The sequence below is a fragment of the Ischnura elegans genome, chromosome 9 (assembly GCF_921293095.1).
Source record: "Ischnura elegans chromosome 9, ioIscEleg1.1, whole genome shotgun sequence".
Lineage (NCBI taxonomy): Eukaryota > Metazoa > Arthropoda > Insecta > Odonata > Coenagrionidae > Ischnura > Ischnura elegans.
In genome coordinates this window covers 71,540,702-71,561,816 of record NC_060254.1, presented here as the reverse complement: position 1 = coordinate 71,561,816, position 21,115 = coordinate 71,540,702, and the positions used below count along the sequence as shown (strand labels likewise).

At 39.3% G+C, this 21,115-nt stretch overlaps 1 protein-coding gene across 4 annotated transcripts in view; it reads left to right on the top strand.

Moving 5' to 3' along the window:
* The window catches only part of LOC124166045 (GTPase-activating Rap/Ran-GAP domain-like protein 3), a 665,374-nt gene extending 651,585 nt beyond the window's left edge, over nt 1–13,789 (top strand). For 3 of the 4 annotated variants that reach the window (XM_046543635.1, XM_046543638.1, XM_046543637.1), the window contains 6 exons: nt 438–795; nt 3,839–3,925; nt 5,430–5,548; nt 9,554–9,749; nt 10,962–11,161; nt 13,084–13,789. In XM_046543635.1, the coding sequence (XP_046399591.1) occupies nt 438–795; nt 3,839–3,925; nt 5,430–5,548; nt 9,554–9,749; nt 10,962–11,161; nt 13,084–13,323 (1,200 nt within the window). In that variant the 3' untranslated portion in view covers nt 13,324–13,789. The remainder of the gene's footprint in view (nt 1–437; nt 796–3,838; nt 3,926–5,429; nt 5,549–9,553; nt 9,750–10,961; nt 11,162–13,083) is intronic. The other variant, XM_046543636.1, reaches the window with a different exon arrangement.
* The last annotated feature ends 7,326 nt before the right edge of the window (nt 13,790–21,115 follow it).

The window sequence follows — 21,115 nt, the reverse complement described above, 5'->3', positions numbered from 1 at the left end:
CCTCTCCAAGTTTATTGTATGTTTAAGTAAGTCCCCATATGTGTTCCCTTTTAGAACTATTGAAGTGTTTTTGTTTTGCACATTGCCAATGGTAAAGTTAGATTTAATGGAGGTGGATATTTTTTCACATTTATTTTGCTAAAAATATGTGCATGTTTATCATCTTCTAACGAGATAATTTTTTATGACAATTCAATGCCATTTTATTAAATGCCATAAGGTAAGCATGAACAGATAATTTGGATCTTTTATTTTGCCTTTTAAATGTGATAGGTGTGCTAAAACTAGCAGGATAGCAAATAGAATTCAACGTTTATTAATTACTTGCTTGCTTATCATATAGAGAGATTTTCTCTTATGTATGTAATTTTTATGATACAAGATCTACTGTCCATTTTGATTGATTCCTGTCTTTTTATTTTCCATCACCTGTTTAGGAAGTTCAAGTATGTGAGCCCCCACTTCTCTTGTCACTTGTGGATGTGTCACCATCAGTTGTGGGCTTGGAAAGCAGTAGTGGAGTGGCATGCGTTGTTGGCTACAAGCACCAGTTCGACCTTGTGTGTTGTGCAGGCATTACACCAGGAGCTGGAAGTCTAGCAGATATAGGATTAGGGGAGTGCACACCAACTTCCATTCCAGCTTCCAGTATTCATGGAAGCAGTAGTAGCGTAAATCCTGAGGCCATTAAACAGACTGTTTTCACAGTGGAGACATCGCACAAACCAAATTTGCTCTCTGCCATCGAGCTTCCAAGTGACCACTCTGAGCCAGAAGTTCTATTATGCTACAACAGTAAGTGGGAAATTCTTCACTTATACATATTTAATTTCAAATGCTTGGCCTGTATCTTCTTTTGAAAATATGACTGGTTCCAGCCAGGGGCGCAGCTAGGAATTGCATACCCTCCAGGGTAAGTGGGAGGTCCGGAGGCCCTCCACCAGAAAAAATTAAGATAAACGGTTCAAAATGGTGATTTTTATGGCCTTCAGAGGAATATTTTATTAATCCTCACACTTTTCTATAAGAAATATTAATCCATTTAAGTAAAATATGTAGATTTAACTTAAAAATTTCTATGAGCTCTGGGGGGGATTTTACCCCCCAAAACCCCCCCGCTCGTTGTGCCACTGGTTCCAGCCTACCTTTGTTAGTTATGCAAATGACACTTTTTTTTCTTTTTGTTAATTGGTGAAGTTCTTGCAATTATTTTAAAAATTCTCTTAATTTTTAAAGTACGATTCTGATCAGTGGTGGAAGAATTATCATTTTCTCCTCAAAATATATTTTTCTCAAAGTGCAAGTTAATTTTTTACAACAGCTTACTTAGCATTAATTGTTTTGAGTCAATTGAAAGCATTAGGGTGTACAAAAAATAGCATCGAGTGTATTCAACTTTGCTGAGGAATCAGCCTCCGTTCACAGATCAAGTCCACCCAAGTGCATGGCATCACAGTAATGAGCAAAAGGATAGGTCTCTCATATTTAACTCCATTATTGGGAATGGTGGATGAAAATCTACCACCACCGATCACTTGTGATGTGAGAAGGTAGGATGAAAAGGGATGAGTCACCCTACGCTCCAATGTATTCTGCTTTCTTGCTCTCCTTGATCATGATGATGTGATGCACTGATCATTGAGCAAAGCTTGGCTGAGTGAACCTGTTGAATATGGAGCAGTTTAATTTCTGCATTTTCTTCTGGTTCTCACCAGATACGCTGGGTTTTGTTGACAACAGTTTTGATGACGTTGAATTCTGCATCTTCAGGTCGAAAAAGGGTGAAATTGTACTGCATTTTCCTGATGTGAGAAGATAAAGAGATAGTGAAAATGCTATCAAACTTCAACAGAGATCAAGGCTAACACCTACACAATCCATGTATAAGGGTTTCTCCAACCACGGACCAATGAGAGACCAGCAATGAGAGATGGACAACCACTGACCAACGAGAGAACAGCACCTGGATGAAAAGGCCTCTATAAGGCAGCTGTTTTCAATGTTTCATTACCTTTACCTTTGATCTGAAAATGCTGACTTCAATGTCTACAAAATTGTTGTCAACAGAAGCCAATGGACATGTGTGTGAACCCAAAGAATATGCAGAAATAATCAAATGAACGCCATGAAATTCTTCAACCTTACATGGAGCAATTTGGTTTGGGTAATGACTTGGGTTGATGTGAATGATGGTACTGTTCAAGTAAAACTAATAACTACAATGGAACACCTTTATTGGATGCCAACTGATACAATGTTTCAAGAAATGTAAATTGCACTCCAGCAGAGGCAAGAAGATGAGACTTTTTTGTCACAGTTGTTACTCAATAACTGGTTCTGGCATCTGCAGTCAATTGCTGGTCCTTGTGACTTATGTTCCCTGGCTGCATTATCAGGGACCTTTTGGTTGTGACCTCTACCAGGCAGGTGACCTTAGTATTAGAGCTTCAAACTTGAAGCTCTGCCATTACAGAATCAGTGGAGTAACTTTAGTTGCATACAAACAAGGATGAATAATAGCTGTGTTTGGCTGAGTGGCTCCACTCCCACACAAAGTCGGGCTTAGGGGGGGAGGGCACGGAGGCCCCTTCCCTCCCGGAAACTTAATAAGTGGGGAAAAATTTTTTATAGTGCTATCTTCACATTCGTTTTGTTTTGAACATTATGGAGTCTCAATCATTTAATTTCATATTAATAACTTTCATGTTAAAATAAAGAGAATATTTTTACAGTAATTGTAGTACCTTGTTTTTAATCTCAAGCATGAGAAGATCGTTTGCTTCCACCCCTGCTCCCACATCTTGAATGCCTCCAGTTTTTTCTCGCCCTCTTTCTTAAGGGTCCATATTTCTACACTATCAGCATTACACTACTGATCAAATTCTTGACTAACCTCTTCTTCAAGCTACATAACAATCCTCCCATAAGCTGCATACTGTTCATGAAGGCCTCCTTTGCTAATGCAATTCTCTTCCTGATTTCCTTACTGGTGTATATGTTCCATCTGATTAGCTGCCCAAGTATGTAGTTGAATTTCTGTACTTGCTTAAGTTCCCCACCTTCTTTTATCTTGAGTCTTACATTCCTTGTTTGCAATGCTTTAAAAAATCTTATAAGTTATAACCTAGGTATTCTTCTATTTTATCCTCATCTTATACTCCTCGCAACACTTGTCTAATGCATCCACTAGAGCCTGCAGCCCCCTCACTGACTGGCTAATCAACACTTGATCATCTATGAACCTCACTGATTTAACGTCATTCCTCCCACTTTTACTGCAGCCTCCAATTCACCCCATGAATGCCCCTGTTGAATGTGGAATAATTGTGGTTTAGTGCTGCAGGCAAGAGATGATGCGGTGGTTCAGATTAAAATTGAGAAAATAAAGAAATGCTGTGAACCACTTTCATTTGGATTGTGATAGTGACAGTTTCAGAAATGAGAAATTTGGCAGCGGAGGCAGCAAGGAGACTTCCTTGTGGCTATTATCAGTTAACAGCTGTTACTGTCATCTGAAGTCCATTAGTATTGCTGACTCTTTTCCATAATGCTAGGGTCTTTCTTAACATGATAGCAGTGTCAGGGATTTTGGGCTGCAACCTCAGCCAGGGGTAGGAACTGAGTGGTGGAACATCAAACTTAAATCTCAACTAAGTTGATTATGGGGTGTTTTGTGTTGCATAAAAACTAGGATAAATTGGAAATGGGAACATTTGTAACCTCATGCCTTATGTGCATATCTTAGTACATATTAGTTGTTATGTGGTTGTCATAAGTATAATTAACAATGATGAAGTGCCTTCTAACTTTTTGCTGAGCTATTTTGTGTTTTTTTTAGATACGTGCCACTTCCAAAAGCTACTTCATGAAGGACCTGTTAGTACTGAATTTGATTTTCATTGGAATTCCGTGCCAAATGATATTGGTAAGTTGGCAATATCATGAGTTTGTTCTAGTAGGAGAAATTATAAGCTATACATAGCATAGTATGTTTTATAAAATGACATCTCATCAGCTTAGTATTTTTATTCCTTGTCAGTGTTTTTTCTCTTTTATTCATCAGCACAAGTGAACTCTTATAACACTCTGGCCCACTTTTTGCTTTCCACTTTGCGTCACTGGAGGACACTGATACAAAACCTTTCTCTGAAACATGAGTTTAATGTTGAGTTTTTATGACCGTACACTTGTTGACATTTGAGTGACTCAATCAGAAGCACTTAATATGTTTCTAAATATATTTTTCCTGTGGTTGATCCCTCACTATTATTGATATTTTTACCATGGTAAAATTAAAGTATCACAAAATTGTAATGCCAATCCCTTAACGCGTTCATGACAGCCATGCTAAAACATCCATGACCCACCAGGGAGTCATGGGTGTTTTAGCTCAGTGGGCGGTATGACCCTCTAGTGGGTCATGATGACTCATGACTGCTGGACGAGTTAATGCTATTCATACAGAGCGGTGGCCAGGATATTGGCCAGGGGGGCAGACAGATTATCAAGTCTGGCAACATTTACACATCGCTGGGGGTGGGTATGTTCCCAGGCTGGTAGAGATGTTCAGGTCTGGCAGTGCTCAATCTGCCCCCCCCCCCCCCTACGGGTGGAAAAATTGTCTTGGTTTGAATAGTCCATAGTATAGAATACCATCCACAGTCATTCATCGCCAGTAGTTGAGTGAAGGTCGAGATTAGGCCAGAGTGTTTCACATATACTTAGGGACAGAATTGAGAGCATTGTTAAGCTATCAAATTCTGTTCTAAATTCAGTAAATATGTGGCAAATTCGTTAATAATGCTTATCGAAGCTTAAGGAGGATGTTATATCACAGGATGTATTGTAATGTGATGTTTGGATACTGTTAGGAGACTGTCCACTGTCCAGTATGAGAAGTATTCCTAATACTCTTTCGTGCCTGTGGTCTGTCTGATAGAGATTCATGATGTGGCCTTTGATGGAGTCGACAAGGAATGGGTGAAATATTGGAAAAGATGTTCATTAAAGATGAAGGGAACTAATGTGGCAGGAAATCTAGATGTATAGTTATAATCAGTAGCTTAACTTGGTATACGGGAAATGTTTTTGAAAAATGGCATACCTGCAGGTATCCATGGATATACATTTTACACCATTTGGTCATTAAAAATTTAAATTCAAGCAGATTCAGTTATTAATAGTCAAAACTAGAAAATAATTTTTGTATTTGTCTGAGGCTTTGGGGGGGATCTATCCCCTCATCCCTCCCCATAGTTATGCCACAGGTTATAATGATAACTCATTGCCTGTCTTTTTGGACATCAGATTCACTTTGTGCATATGAATTCTTCAAATATCAGGAAATTGTTGAATGCTATTACTTTTTTGCTGTATATGTACTACCAACATTTTCAATGAATTCATAATTATGATATTCTATTTTACAGTTGTCGCCTTTCCCTATGTTTTGGCGTTGACAACTGACTGCTTGGAGATCCGACTGATTGTCAATGGAAACCTTGTTTATACTAGTCCAATGCCAAAGTTGAAACTTATCTCAGCAAAGGTAAATGTTATGGTCATTTAATTAAATTTTAGTTTTATTGTGATGCCTCCAGACATTATAATGTGATGGTACCATCAAATATGTAATAATAATAATAATAATATTTATTTATCACCGTTGGCAAAATACAATGCATGGCTACGTCAAGATTTGCATGCAAAAAAGATGCAATATAAAAGTACTAAAGACATTAGGAGATGCGTTTACCATAAGTATATTGTGGCGGACGGGATCGCGTAGAAAGCATGATCGTGAAGATTGCTTGATTGACCCCCCACGTGGGCGGAGGCAAACATATGACAAACAAATTCGCGTTCCACTAATTTAGAGCAAGAAATATCTCGAGTCGCGGACGACGTAGGAACGAGTAGGTCAGGGCACGAAACGACGGAACAATTGGGGATTTGGGGCTGGATTCGGAGGAAAACACACGTACTCGTGGGTTGCATTAAACTAATAAACATTTATTCTCAAAAGCATGAGAAAATAACATGAAGCACACAAAATATGAGATACATCACTCGGGAAAAAGGGACGTTAGTGGGGATGGAATGTGGGCGACTTAAAACTAATTGACATGGAAATAGCACTTACAAGGAATCAAAAAGCAACTTGACAAAAATTAAAATAAATCAGAGTTGAACTGCGTTCAACAAACTGCAGGGTTTAAGAGTCCACTGCGACACAATATGACTTTATGGTTCACTGACTGTTCCAGCGCAATCTTGAGGAGGAAAATAGGGGATGAATGGGGTAAAAAACGTGGTTGTTTCAGTTTTACACGGGGAATGTGGTGGGGGGCACGGCTTTACTGCACCTTAATCTGGGAAACTCGTTGTGCGAGAGAAATGACGATGTCGGCCGACGTCTCGTCAATTCGCGATGTTTTCCCGTTGGGTGTGGAGCCGTGTCTATCCCCGGGATGATTTCCCACGGTGGTTGGCAGAGGCTGATGGGGTTGCAGGCCACGGGATGCGTCTACATCGGGCTGTTGGCTAGGAAGTTTCCACGCGCTGTAGCTCCTGACGCAATAGTGGCTCAATCGCTCAGCTGTTGAGCAAGCAGCAGTTGAACTGCATTCCCCGGTCGTCTGTCGTGTTCTACCTCCTCGTTGACACACTTTCTTCCACGTCAACTTCATAAGAGGGGAAGGGAGGGGAGGGCGGTGGCCAGAAGTACGCTTTATTCTCTTAAGGCGGAGCACTTATCACTGTGCGCGGGATTTAAATATGGCACACGCACGCGCACACAAGCATAAAATAAGATAAACCTTCACAAAACAAAAAAAAATAAAACAAAACAAAAGGGAAGGGAAGAAAAAAGGAAGAGTGCTTCTCAATATAAGGGTGAATAGAAACATATCAGGTGCTGCCGTTACAATATATATATACAATAAAAATACAGAAAAGGGAAAACCGTACAAAAATACATTTCAATATCATATGTCTTTATGAGAGTCTTCAAGGTATTCAGAGACACTGTAATAGCACTTTCTGAATAGAATATTTTTAACCCTCCATTTAAACACGGCAGGTGAAGAGACGGATTTAATTTCCTCAGGGGTGTGATTAAAAATTGCAGAGGCAGAGTGGTAGGGGCCTTTTAGGCAGAGAGAACTTGAGTATTGCTGAGTGTGTATATTATTTCTAGAGCGGGTAGAGTAATTGTGGTAAGAGGCATTAGCAGGAAATTTGTCCCGGTTGGAGTGTATGAAGCAATCACATGTCAAAATATATAAAGAAGGGAGTGTGAGGATTTTTGCATTGGAAAAAAGAGGTTTACCTGGGGTACGTATGGAGACTTGAAACATTGCCTTGATGGCTTGCTTTTGTGCAGAAAAGGCTTTACTAGAGGCAGCTGAATTTCCCCAGAACAAAATGCCATAGGATAAGTGAGTGTGCATTTTAGCGAAATACAGCTTTTTCAAAGTATCTAGAGACACAACTGGTGCTAACATCCTGATCATGAAGGTGCCTACAGATACTTTGCTGATTGTGGCTTGAATATGATGTGACCAATCTAGGGTCTCGGAAATGATAAGTCCAAGGAACTTATGAGGTACTTATGCTGTTTCCGTGTGGATTTTTATTATTACTTGGGAAGAGATCTACCTTATTGGATCTCTTATGCAGAAATTGAAGGAAGACTGATTTTTCTTCATTGAGCATGAGGTTATTTCTGCTGCACCATTGTTGCATTTCGTTGACAGTAATATTCCTGAGATGGATTAGGTTTTGGGGACTGTCGGCTGTGATGATAGCAGATGTATCGTCTGCATAGAGAATTAATTTTCCATGGGATAGGTGGTTTGGAAGGTCATTGATGAACAATAGGAATAGGAGCGGTCCCAGGAGAGACCCTTGGGGTACCCCACAGGAGAGTTTCATTGCACTGGATTTAACAGTAGAGTGACTGATGAAATTATAATTTTGCTGCCAATTTTTTCCAAAACACCATAGTCACTCAGTTTTAGAATTAATATGTATTATAGAATGATGAAACCTTGATGAAGGCAAATACAAGGCAGCAGGGGCGCAGCTAGGAATTAAGGCTGGGGGGGGGGAGGGGGGTTAGGTGCAACTAATACCGGGGTGTGTGGGGTGTGTAATACCCACTAGGATAAGCGGTAGTTGTGAGATTAATAAATCGCAGAATTTTAAGATAAATGGTTCAAAATGGCTTTCTGAGGGATATTTTATTAATCCTTACACTATTCTATTAGTAATATCAATCCAATAAAGTAAAATGGATTAAACTTAAAAATTTCCCTGAGCTCTGGGGGGGTTTTATCCCCCAAAACCCCCCCTCGCTGTGCCACTGCATGGCAGTATGCTATGAAAACCTTTTCTGTAAAGCATGCTTCCACTTTCATGGATCGCTATTAATTTCATTCATTTCTGCTCATCCCTAAAATAAACCTCTCTCTTTTGTTCCCAATCAACAATTTTTATTCAAAATAAGAATCACATGGCACATTCGAATAAGATGCACCTCTCTATGAATTTTCAGTCATAATGTTTTTATATCATGTCTTTTTGCAAAAAAAAACTTTCCTGTGGTAGTTTATGTTGAATAAATAAACATCTTAGAATGTAAAAATGACAAAATTTTCTCTCAGTAATTTTGAACTCAAGAGCAAAATTCCACTTAAAGTTTTAGTAGATATGCACAAGCTATTGTGGATGTTCACCAACATTTGAGGATTACCAAGTTATGAGGATGACAATTAGTGGATGTCAACATTACATTTGTGGATCCGCTTGCTCAGGAAGCAGATATCTGCTTTTTTGGGTAGATCCTAATGCATCTCTACAAATGTGTGTGGATATCCACACTTTTAGTGGATGATTTGGTATATGCACAAGTAAAATTAATGGATGTCCACAATTTAATAGATATTAAACAACATTAAGTAGATTTAAATAAGCGAATTGTGGACCCACCACCAAATGTGGATATTCAAATGTTCAATGCAATGGCTCCGTAGATGGGGCCACCTAAAATTAAGGATAATTTTAGTGAATCCATTAAAATTTAAGTACATAGATGCCGAAAATGCTGCTCTTAGTGGATCTACTAATTGTGGACTTTTACCTATGGGAAGTTACTATAAAAATTTTCATTTTTAGGTTTTTCAGCCCACCCCCCATAAAAGGTCTTGGGGCAAGGGTTACTGGTTGACCTACTGGTCTTAAATGTAGTGCACCTAATTTTAAGTTCTACTTCTTTTTTTTTAATGGACCAAATTTGCCAAGAAAAAAATTATTTTTCCAATCCACCCGATAGTGAACATATATACATAATTCAGTACTTATTGAATCTTAATTGTGGGATGTCTCTTAGCTGAATTGTTTTAGCACATATTGAGGTACAAGATCTTGTGTTAAATTTTCTGGTTTCCATTGCCTTTTCTTTTGAGATCATAGGAAAAAAATCATACCATCAGTATTTTTTTGTTGAAACTCAAGCACTTAGTTAAATCTAATCAAAAGCATTGGTTTTCAGAATGATATATTCTTTGCAACCACTGCACCTGAGTTCTTCCAAACAAAGCAAGAGAGTTTAGTTGTTGATAGCAACCGAAGTTCTGCGGCTGGATCAACTGGAGGGTTGCAGTTTCCTCCCCCCAATGCTAATATGGTCCTCTCCCGAGCCGATGTTGATCAAGACTCCAGTGTATCCCCACCTCCTTCGCCTCACTGTAAGTGAACATGTTTTTGTTCTTCACACATGTATCTACATATATTATTCTTGGTCATGCTTTCCTGTGTACTTGTAAACAATAACACTTCATAAAGTTATTGTCTACATTGGCATTATGAACTTTTTAATGTTGCATATGTAGCTAAGAAACTGCGTTCCAATTTCTATTTTATCCTGGAATTAAAATTCTCCAAAGTTAATAGATGTTCCACGGTGTTACTAATCAAATCACTTGCGGATTATATTTGCTTACGGGATAAAGTTATATTCTATTTTGCAATAACTTGATTAGTCTACACTATTACCATGCTTGTTGCTATACCATCGTCAATGGTACTTCCATTGTTTTAACTTTAAATAAAACCAAAATTAGCATTACCCTGTGTTTAATGATTATTATCTGCACCTTCTGCATCTTTCTGCATCTTCCCCTATCTGGTACCATATGAGACTAGTCTCAAATATCTGGAGCAATTAAGTCAAGTTGAAATTAATCATGACACTCACAAATGAACTTGAATGTGTGTATGCCACATTAACACATTCAATGCGGGCCCGATTTTCATAAACGTCGTCAGAATCGGCTGATAAAATAAGAAAGAAAAGTAGAGAGTGGTTTTCGCATCATAACTTCAGTTCAAATACTGCTATTTACAAACGGTGCACACGGGTCGAAAGAGGGAAGCTTGCTGAAGGCCATGCACATGATCGGAAGACTCGGAAGTGGATATTAGTCACGTGCGGAGGCAGAGAAAGGCAGAGTCTGACCAGCAGAGCACGTCAATTGACATGGTCCATGCTGAATGTGTTAATGAGCCTTCTCTTGATATGCTCTGCAGATGAAGTTAATGGAAAGAAAAAGGCCTCCAATTCAAATGAAAGTAACGAATAGTTCTTTTAAATGAGCAAAAAATTTGTTTCAGACAAAAGTAATATGCGATCACTTAGGGTAGTCGAGGAGTAAGTTGCTATCATAAATACTTTTCTATTTATTACTATAATCAGTAGTAAATATTTAATAGGTACCTACCACAAGGAAGTTATTATTGGTGATTAGATGACTTTCACTTGATTGCTGGCCTTCTCCGGTGAATACCTATCTTCGTCTTAGAGCACACGCGTGTCTATCAAGTGATCTCTCTCTTGTTCACCCCATGGGAATCGTCATATTCTATGTATTAACCCTGATTAATTTTTTTCCTCCGTACAGCAGCATCCCCAGAGGCAAGACCTTTCAGGTTCTACCGAATTCCCCTGCATACATTGTGTGGCATAACGGCTGCAAATTCCAAACCAACTAGTTCTCAGCGTGAGAGAGAGGCCCATCCTGCAGCAAATGAAAGGAAGACCCTCGCTGGGAAAAGAGGGATGACATGTACTGTAAGAGAAGACTGTGGCAGAGAAGATCAGGTAAAGAAAGGCTCTATCTTTCATTCTGCAATTACATATAATCTTTTGTAGCTAAATACTGGAGTAAATTATGCCCTTGATAATAAGTTCCTGCCACATTTCATTTGTAAAAAGGGAGCATTGGCAAGTGTATCCCCTACTTACTTAACCCTCTTAGAGCTATCCTTCTTCCAGGGGTACTGGCAAGAAATGCGGAGGGTATTTTAATAAAATGTAGCAACTAGGAAAGAGAACAATACAAAGCTATTTCATTACATACCAGTGGCGGCGCGTGCGTATACGCATGTTAGCAAGTGCACACCCAAAGATGAATGCATTATAAAAGAAAACTATTCCTTTGCAACGAGAAGGATAAAAATCCTGTCTGCATATGCTAGAAACATGAACGCTACAGCTATCTCCTTTTCGAATTCACCGCTCTACAAGTGTGCGATCCAGTGGCATCGCGCCGGGCCAAAGGCATTGACCGGGCGCATTTTCGGTCTATGCGATCGCTTGAGGGTGCTCTGGCGGGACGAAGTATGCGGGGGGGTATATGCAGTTCAAATGGGTGAAGGGAGCAGACTCAAAACGATGCGAGTGCGCAGGCGCATGTTTTTGGTGAGTGACTCGCAGGTAGTGTAGTGGTGTAGCGGGTGTAGCCGCCACGTACACTACCTGCGCCCAGGATCCTAGTCCGTCTACAGAGTCATCTGTATGGCCGTTTTCTACACTACTTCCTCATAGAGTGTAAGGAAAGGAGAATGAATTTCGCCTACCGTCACTTGTAAAGGCGTGTTTAGAATAATTATTTTCATTCATGCTAATATTATTTCTGTTCATGCAATTTTAAGGTTAGAATATGCCAGTTATATGTTTTGCTTGCGATGTATTCTATTACGACGAAATATGATGCTCATGGATTAGCATTAACATAATATAATTAAATCATCCTATATCTGCTCTAATGCACACCCTAGATAAATTACCACCAGCCGCCACTGTTACATACCCATGTGTATTTTTTTTTAAATTGATGAGGTTGAACTGGATAATATTGACAAAATATTTTTACATTCACTGAATTATAAATCTTATATAAAAAGTTAAAGCAAATTTTAATAATGGACTATGTAAGAGCCGATATATCGGCCCGCCACACTAAAAGGGTTAAGCCTGAATCACATGATCATTTTTTTTATCACATAGAATGATATGTCCAACAATAGGTTTTCAGGGACCAAAAGAGTGATCAGTTTTTGAATCGCTCAATCATTCCCATTGACCCTTTTACCATCGCTTTTTCCATCACTTTTATTTACAACTGTCGTTCAATTAAAAGTAAACTGTGGCGTTACATTTTCCGTTAGTGGCCATGCCCTCTGATTGGCCAAAGGGCGGTGCCATCTGTAGTTTCAGCAATGGAAAAAAGGATGTGCCTAGTCATGGAAGAAAGAATGGTATTTCCATCCCTCGAGCTATCGCAGAAAATAATCGCGTGAAACGGTCATTTTTTTCCACCATAATTGGAGCAATCGCTGGAGCTGTTTCTCGTAAGAGATGGAAAGATGGATATATTCAGGCTTTATTTTCACAAGTGAGGAATTCAGCATTTAATGGAAAACATAAGATAACATTAAAAAGCCTGTGCCTCTGCCAGTTGAGCAGATTCAGAATGAAATTTACCAACAGTGTAAATTAATTTTCAGTGAGTGGTAGCCGTGCCCAACAACCCTCTCTTTATGATACCCTCGTTCATGTCTTTTATTATTAACAGTGCTGTGTGGTTACAAAAACCTTTCATAAGCTCAAGGCAAACAATTTTCTGGCCATTGCCTTATTCTCTTATGTTCATGAAGGATTGGCATCACCTCATCTCATTCTAAGCTACAGATATTTTTTTTCTGAGCAATAATATGACATTACGACCTGTCTTCTAACAGATGCAAGAGTCTAGATCTGGAAATCTCCGAGCACGCTTAGCATCAGGGGATAAATCTGATCTGGATGATGATGATGGAAGCATAAGGGAGGAGGTCAACGAAGGTGGGGTAATCTCATCTGGCAACTCCTTGCTTGGTGTCGCTCCTCCTCAGAAAGGCCTCAGCCGCAGTTGCTCATCATCACCCACACCAGGGCCTCGACCAAAATCCCATCAGTCGTCCCTCGACTCGGGGAAGTGACAAGAGCTTTGCTCTCGCCTTGACATCAAGGATACAGGATATGGTGGCACAATATTATATTTTGAAGGAATATTTTTAATGTATTTAATTTATCAATTTTAGCCTCTTGTGTCTTCTTCTGGATAAATTATTCCAGTTCAGGATTGAAAATGAGGTTACCTTAACTAGAAATGAATTTAGTCTGTACTTCTTTCATATTTCAGATTTCATCAATCTATTTTGAAAAGAAAATAAAGTGTTCCATGTATTTGTTGGATCATTTTTTTGAGCTCCTTGGAGGCTGTGTATTGATTGCCTTACATATTGTTTAATAGTTGTACATGTGAATCTTTACATGATGACTCTGTCCTTTAAGAGACTATTTAATGTTACCGTCATATTGATTTGATGTGATAATTAATGTAATTGACATTCATTGATGTTTCATTGAAATATTTCATTGAATAAAGAGCTCTGATGGCTGGAATAGCATCTTATTTTCCTGATGCATTTGCAAGGCATATCAGAGAAATGAGGTCTTCCATCCTTCTGCAAATCTTGCCTGAGTGACATCAAGTGAGGTATGTATCTCATACTTTTAAAAGCGATGGAAGATCATGTTTAGTCATATTTATAAGAGTGCACTACATAGCAAATGAGCTCCTCCTCCCCCCTGTATAAAATGAAGAAGTGAGTGAAAAAATGGATTAAAAAACGAAAATGTGTGAGGAAAAATCGTTCAGATATAATGTACACAATGAATGTCATAACTAAGGGCAAAATAACGAAATTTAGTAATTCTACTAGGTGTACATAACATATCCACTATCAAAAATTTTATTCGTGGAAGGCCAGCTGATGACTGACATTTGGCTGGTCATCCAATTTCATGATTTTGTTGTATTTGTAAAAATTTCCCACTTAATCAATGTTAATAATACCTCTGTTCAACAGCTACCTTCTTCAATGGTCACAGTTTTTTTTCCGACAGCTAATCTTTTTGTAAACAGCCCTAACCTGTAATTCCATGAAATACTTATCAAAAATTAATACATACAAAATAAAATACTTATTAAAAATAAATATCATTTAGGAATATGTACCTCTCTTCTCTTAAACAGACTAACAGGATGATGGAGGCAGATGACAGTTAAACTTTGAAGACGATTCTGCACTAGACATACAAAAGAGGAACAAAGTAACAAGGCATCCATAATCCTGGGGAAAGAAATGAAACTATCATAGAAACTGTTTATATTAAAGAAACTCTATAGATCATCAAGGGTATGGCCATAGCTAGGGCAGACCGACCCTCCACCCCCAGAAAGCTTGTGGTCCTTCTGGAAAAGTTTGACAGGTCAAAAACTAGTATTATACAAAAATGTCACCAGAAATTAGGATTGATTTTGGTTCTGATTAGGCTCATCATCATCATCGCTGGTCAACAATCCTAGGATTGGTTTGACGCAGCTCTCCACTCAGTTTTCCTATCAGCTAATCTTTTCACACCTACGTATTTCTTCTCTTTCACATCTCTCTTTACTTGTTCCATATATTTTTTTTGGGGTCTTCCTTTTCCATTCTTGCCTTCCACTTGTCCTTCAACGATTGTCTTCATCAGGCCATCATGTCTCAAGATGTGGCCTATAAGGTTGTTCCGTCTTCTTATTAAGGCTTTCATGAGGCTTCTCTTCTCTCCTACCCTTCTTAGGACTTCCTCGTTACTAACTCGGTCGATCCATTTGATTTTCATCATTCTTCTGTAGCACCACATTTCAAAGGCCTCTATCCTTGCTTTCTCCGCTGCGGTCATTGTCCATGCCTCACTTCCGTATAGGAGCATACTCCAGATGTAGGTTCTTATAAATTGTTTCTTTACTTCCATATTTAAGTTTCCCGCTGTAAGCAGGTCTCTCTTTTGGTGGAATGCTCTCTTCGCCTGGGCTATTCTGCTGATAATTTCTTTCTTGCTTCTCCCGTCACTAGTTATCTTGCTTCCCAAATAACAGAATTCATCCACCTCTATCACTTTTTGCCTCCCTATTTTAATGTTGGTCTTGCTAAATAAAAAATATCTGAGAGAGAAACACTCCCTCTTGAAATGGGGATACTCTAGACTATCTACCAGATGGGGAATGAGGGAGATCTTGGTATGGCCTCATGGCCACCCCTGCTGAGTCCCTGGGTCTGCCTATGATCTTTTTTTTGTTTTCCTAGTTAATTTTTGTCCTTAATCACCAAAAATGGATGAAGCAAGTAAGAAATGCATAGTAGAATAGTGCAGGCAAAGAGGGCTTCCTACAACATGAAGAATCTTCTTACAGATGAAAAGTAAGGAAACAATTCATCATATGCTATGTATGGAGCATGTTTCTGTATTGAAGTAGGGCTTGGTCATTGACAGCAGCAAAGAAGTCGAGAGCAGGGGAGTTCCCAGGGGTCATGACCCCCAAATTTTATTTGTAAAATATTATTTTTATTGTTCTAATAGTTTTTGTAACATTAAATGTCTAAAATGTTCAATTTAATCTGTTATTAAGAATTAAAATGAAATTTTATGCTCCAACATGCATAAAAATGGCCTTCCTCCCCAAATATGATATATGTATGTTCATGATCGCTTCAAACCGCCTACCATGGGCGTACCCAGGGGGGGCTGGAGGTGGCAGCTGCACCCCATCAGATGCAAAAGTAAATTTAGTTTAAAAATATATTTTTGAAGAAATTTTCTTTAAGTCCAAGAAAAATGATACAAGTGTTATACATGCATTTAAAATAAAAATATTTTCCGAGCAAATAATGTTAAAATTGATAAAGCGCCTTTATAATTTTCTTGAAATTTTGGTATCATAGCCTTTTCTTGTTACAACTTGAACGACCATGTTTCCAAGTAGGCTTCCGCGGAGATTATGATGAATTCTGCTGGTTTTTCCGGGTATTCTTCCGCGTTTATCCATTTGTAGGACGATATTTCGCCAACTGGAACGTTGGCGAAATATCGTCCTACAAATGGATAAACGCGGAAGAATACCCGGAAAAACCAGCAGAATTGAACGACCATGGCTTGCCCCCCTCTAGTTTTGATCCTGAGAACGCCCTTGCCGCCTATCCCTCAAAGTGTTGAGTGAAGAACGAATCCTCTGCATTCTGTAACTAACGAAGGCCTCCTACCGTGGTTTGTCGGCCTTGTTAGTAAATGGTTATACATATGATACGTACTGGTATGAAAAATCGCATTTATAGATGCATGAGGAGGCACGTGAATTCTCGTTTCAATTTCGTGATGTGAAAAGATAATTCGTTAACCGCAAAAGTTAGTTGTTACTTACTTTGTACTAACGTTGGCATTAGTCCTTGCTCGTTGTTCTCAATGAGGGAACCTGCGTTAGCTTTTCAGGCGGATTTTCAAGGAATTAGAAAATATCCTCCTAGTCTATGATCATAGTATTATTTCCTATTCCTTGGTGCTATTCCTATTGATCTGTATGTTCCCTTTACTTTTCTTGTTAGGTGTATTCGTGGGTAGCTTTTCCCCACAGTTTAAACAATGAACCTGAACATAGGGTATACTATGCGAGTGACCTTAAGGTTATTTCGTGAGCTCTTTATTAATTTGCAATTTTGGTAAGGTACCGGTATCTGTAAAAAAATATTCAGTTAAGTATGGACGCTGTTACTGAAGTAATTTCGAAATATCACTTTTGGATTCCATCTCCCTCGTAATTGAATTATATATAATATTTGAACCAACGCTATATTGCGACGAATTGATTTCCCGAATGCAAACAAATGGCGCAAAAGGTTGATATCCATCTCTCATGGGAGTATAACATTATTTGCCTTACAAAAAAGTCAGTTCTTCCTATATTTTTACATCCACGCTTGGATTATAAAAAACTTCGTCATCGAATTATTAATCCTTTAACTTGTATATTTGAGAGCTCAATTTATTAGGGGGCATCAGGGGCGTATTTCGGCGGGATGCAGGGGTCAAGATCCCCCCAAAATTGTATCAATAATTTTATATTTTTGTTATTTTTATGTATCCTTGTAAAGGCATAAATGGAGTGTGTACGCAAATATATTTCTACAAGTCCCAAAACGTGAGAGAAGTTTGAGTTGTCGTCGCACTCCATACCGTAAAAACACCCCTCTCCCCTATGGGGTATTCCATACTCCCCGGACCCAGGTCATGATCCCCCCAAATTTGACCTTGAATCCGCCCCTGCTCGGTATAAATATTTTTTATGTTACGATCCTCGAATTTTCCTCAAGTCTGTCATCAGGATGGGACTCAATGATGAAGCGCTGATAATGATGCAGCATGCGTTTATAGCTGTGGAGTTTCGTTAGTGTAAAGGTATGTAAGTATCGGGTTGGTGTGATGGCTGGAGTAATGGTTTTGGAACCTTTAGGTCTGGATTTCATCCTCGTATTCGCAATGATTTTACCGTCACTACCTGTTCGGAACTTCAGTGTTTTCTGGAGGTCACTTTAAGTGCAACTCTCCGTCCATCGAATGTCTGAAGAGAACATCATCCTGAACAGCACTGTAATTCCAGGTCCGACGGTAGTATGTCAATGAACAAGCCGTAACTTTCCTGGAGGTTTTCGTTTAGAGGAAGGGTGTCCAAAATTTTCATTGTAAGGGCCGCATTACATATTTTCCGCATTTATGCGGGCCGAAGGAATAAAGAATTAAAAAAAAACAATCTGTGCCAGTAATATAAGTTCCTCAAAAATTAAAGTATAAACGTGGAAAATTAAAAAAAAAATATCCGGTTGGAAAACAACAGGGCAAATTGAATACATTCCTGCCTTCATTTTTATGCAGCCAAATTAGTGTGACGAATGATGAAGTCGTTTTAACTTCAAAATTTCAATAAAATCAGGTCCAAGATTAGCTGAGCCAATTGTAAGAATTGCTTTAAAAGGATCATCAGACACATTTGCTCCATAGTTGAATTTGCTGAATGATTCCCCAGCTTTGATAGAATTCAGCGGTGTCAACGATACGATAATTATTTTTTCAAGGCCAACACACAGGGATTTGTTTGGCAGGCCATATGAAATTGTGTTCTGGCCGGATGTAGCCCGGGGGCCATAGTTTGGAGATTCTTGGTTTAGAGGAAGCCGGGAATTCCAACGCCGGGTTTCTCTCTCCACCCTGCCCTATGGCCCAATAGGGTAGTTTCCTTCATCAAAGAAAACGGGAGGCAGTGATTGGCAGTGTACTCATAATATACAAATTATTTGGTTTTCGAAATCCCAATTTAGACTAATGTTAATAGTGAATTTTAACCTCATTTGAAAAAGGCCTGATTGGCGGCTATGCGATGCCACTCCACGTGACGTCACAGGGACCTAGATGCTATACGAGTAGATAGGAGTTTTACATCGTCTCAGATTACCAATGCATGCATGAGGCACAAAGCTCAGGGAAACATCTCTTAATTATCACCTATTAAAATTGCCTATAGTCGGAAAGTTTCCTTCGTTTGATAGGGTATTAATAATCCTTATTTAAGCCAAGCGCTACCTGCTAGTAGCCTGCACCGTGGCGGCGCTCATAGCCTCGCACCAAGATGGCCTCACACCTCGGCATCCAGAGCCAAGGGCCGTATTCTGTATCTCCAAACCGATCGGTGCGGCACTGATTCCTCGGGTGGGACGTCACACCGACTTGTTGTGCAATTCTGTATGTACCCGATCGGTGCGGGACCGGCAAGAAAACGGGAGATCGTCGGTAGCCGTACCGACACCTTTTTGGCCACCGACTAGTGGGTTTCATGAATTACGGAGGGATAGGGGGGTCATGACCTGGGATTGGGGAGTATGCAATTACCCCCGAAAGAGAGAGGGGTGTTTATAAAGCAGGGAGTGCTACGGTAAATGCAACTCAAACTTCTCTCACATTTGGGACTTGTAGCCGTGCATTCGCATATTCACTCCTTATACTTCTTATAAGGATGCAAGAACTATTACACTAATAAAAAGGTAAATATTTTTTTATAAAATTTGGGAGGATCAAGACCCCTGTGGCCTCCCCCCCCTAAATTCGCCCAGGGTGTTTCAGAGTCTCATAGGATTGGCGGCGTCGGAAACGGGATTCAGTCCGATTCGATCGGGAACCTATCCTACGCTCGTCTTCCGTGCGTTTCACACATACTATCGGAAAGTGTTCCGCTTTTGGTATGACGTAAACAGTCTTCCTAAACAGGAAACGATAAAACGTCACGGTTTTCAAGGGACAAGTGAGCAGCGAAAATAACATTCCGCCAGGTTTGACAATTCACAAGGGAGGCGAAAGGTATATACGGGTATACATCGCTGCGATTATTTTTTCTCTGCTGAATAAAAATAATCTGCTCAATAAAAATGTGTGGATTGTAGATGACAAGATGGTGTGAGGGTGACTCCGTATAGTTGTTACCGTGGCTATTCCCGTTATGCTTGAACTAATATTTCCTATTAAAACGAATATTTTGAATGTACACCATGGAATCAACTGAATTAGGTACATAACCACGCCTAATTTCGATGTAACTACGATGCCAAATCACGCACACAATCATATCAAACTAGACAAATTGTTATACTTCCGAACCCACGGACACGTATTCAATGCATTATGCTACCTACATATTTGTAAGTCATTACGCCATGCATTCCAACTTGTTTCACGTTCTTTTTGCCAAATTACTCGTTCAAATAACAAACAAACGAACTTGCACCGGCAGTGATACAGTCTGCGCATTTATTATCTAATTTACACAACAATTAAATTCGCTTACACCTACATTACTCTAGCAAAACATCCACATTTATCAGCACTCATGAAATAAAGTGGTATTATTTTATTAGAGCCAAATAATTAATAAAAAAACAGCATTATAACATATCACCATTCGCAACCGGAATGACTTTCCGGCGCCTCTAGCCCAATCGACTTCTATATAGAATATAGATATACTTCTTCCGACAGGATATCCTGTCGGAAAGCCGTCCTTGAGTCGATAGGAAGCAAGTCTAAAACGCACGGATTGCCTCGCCAATAGTAAGTGATGCAGAATCCGCGTCAAGTCTCCCGATCCGCTCGGAAACTCTGAAATACCCTGCTGATTTGGATTGTACAGGTATGTTCATGATGGGGTTTGGTATTTGGATTGGTGCATGAGCTGTATTTAGAGGGATACTGTAGACGAATTGAGGAACATCAATTGTATAAAGCACATATATGAACAAAATACATCCAAATGCGTTTGAGTTAATTGTTAGTGGTAATAGAGAAATGGATGGTTGATTTATAGTACATTTCCAAATGAATAATGGTTCTTAGAATTTTAATTTGGGAAGAGTGTTTAATAATCAAGCTTGAGTATGGGTTGCATTAAGCGTTAGAGATTAATAATGATAAATTTATAATGGATATTACAATTATTGGGTGTTTAATCTTCAAGCTTGATTATGTGTTGCAGTGAGTGTTAGAGATTCCGCAAAGTCATCCCACGTACCATCGCCCTTACCGTTGGTGAGAACGTGGGTTTTAAGCGGACGTGACACCCATAATGTTCGTTGTTGGGGCACGCGTAATCGTACATCAGACTGATGCGGGTGGCAATTCATTTCATCCCAGACCAAGCGGGTACTTTTTTATTCCTCCGTGAATTTCACGCATTGGTTTCGTAAAAGGGAGGGTGGTCAAGTTAGGGTTACCGCCAGATAGGGGAATCCCTGAATTGTTTTGATTTTCCATATGCTAAGCCTCGTGGACTGGGACACGTAGTTTTCTAATTTGTGTGCCTTATAATAT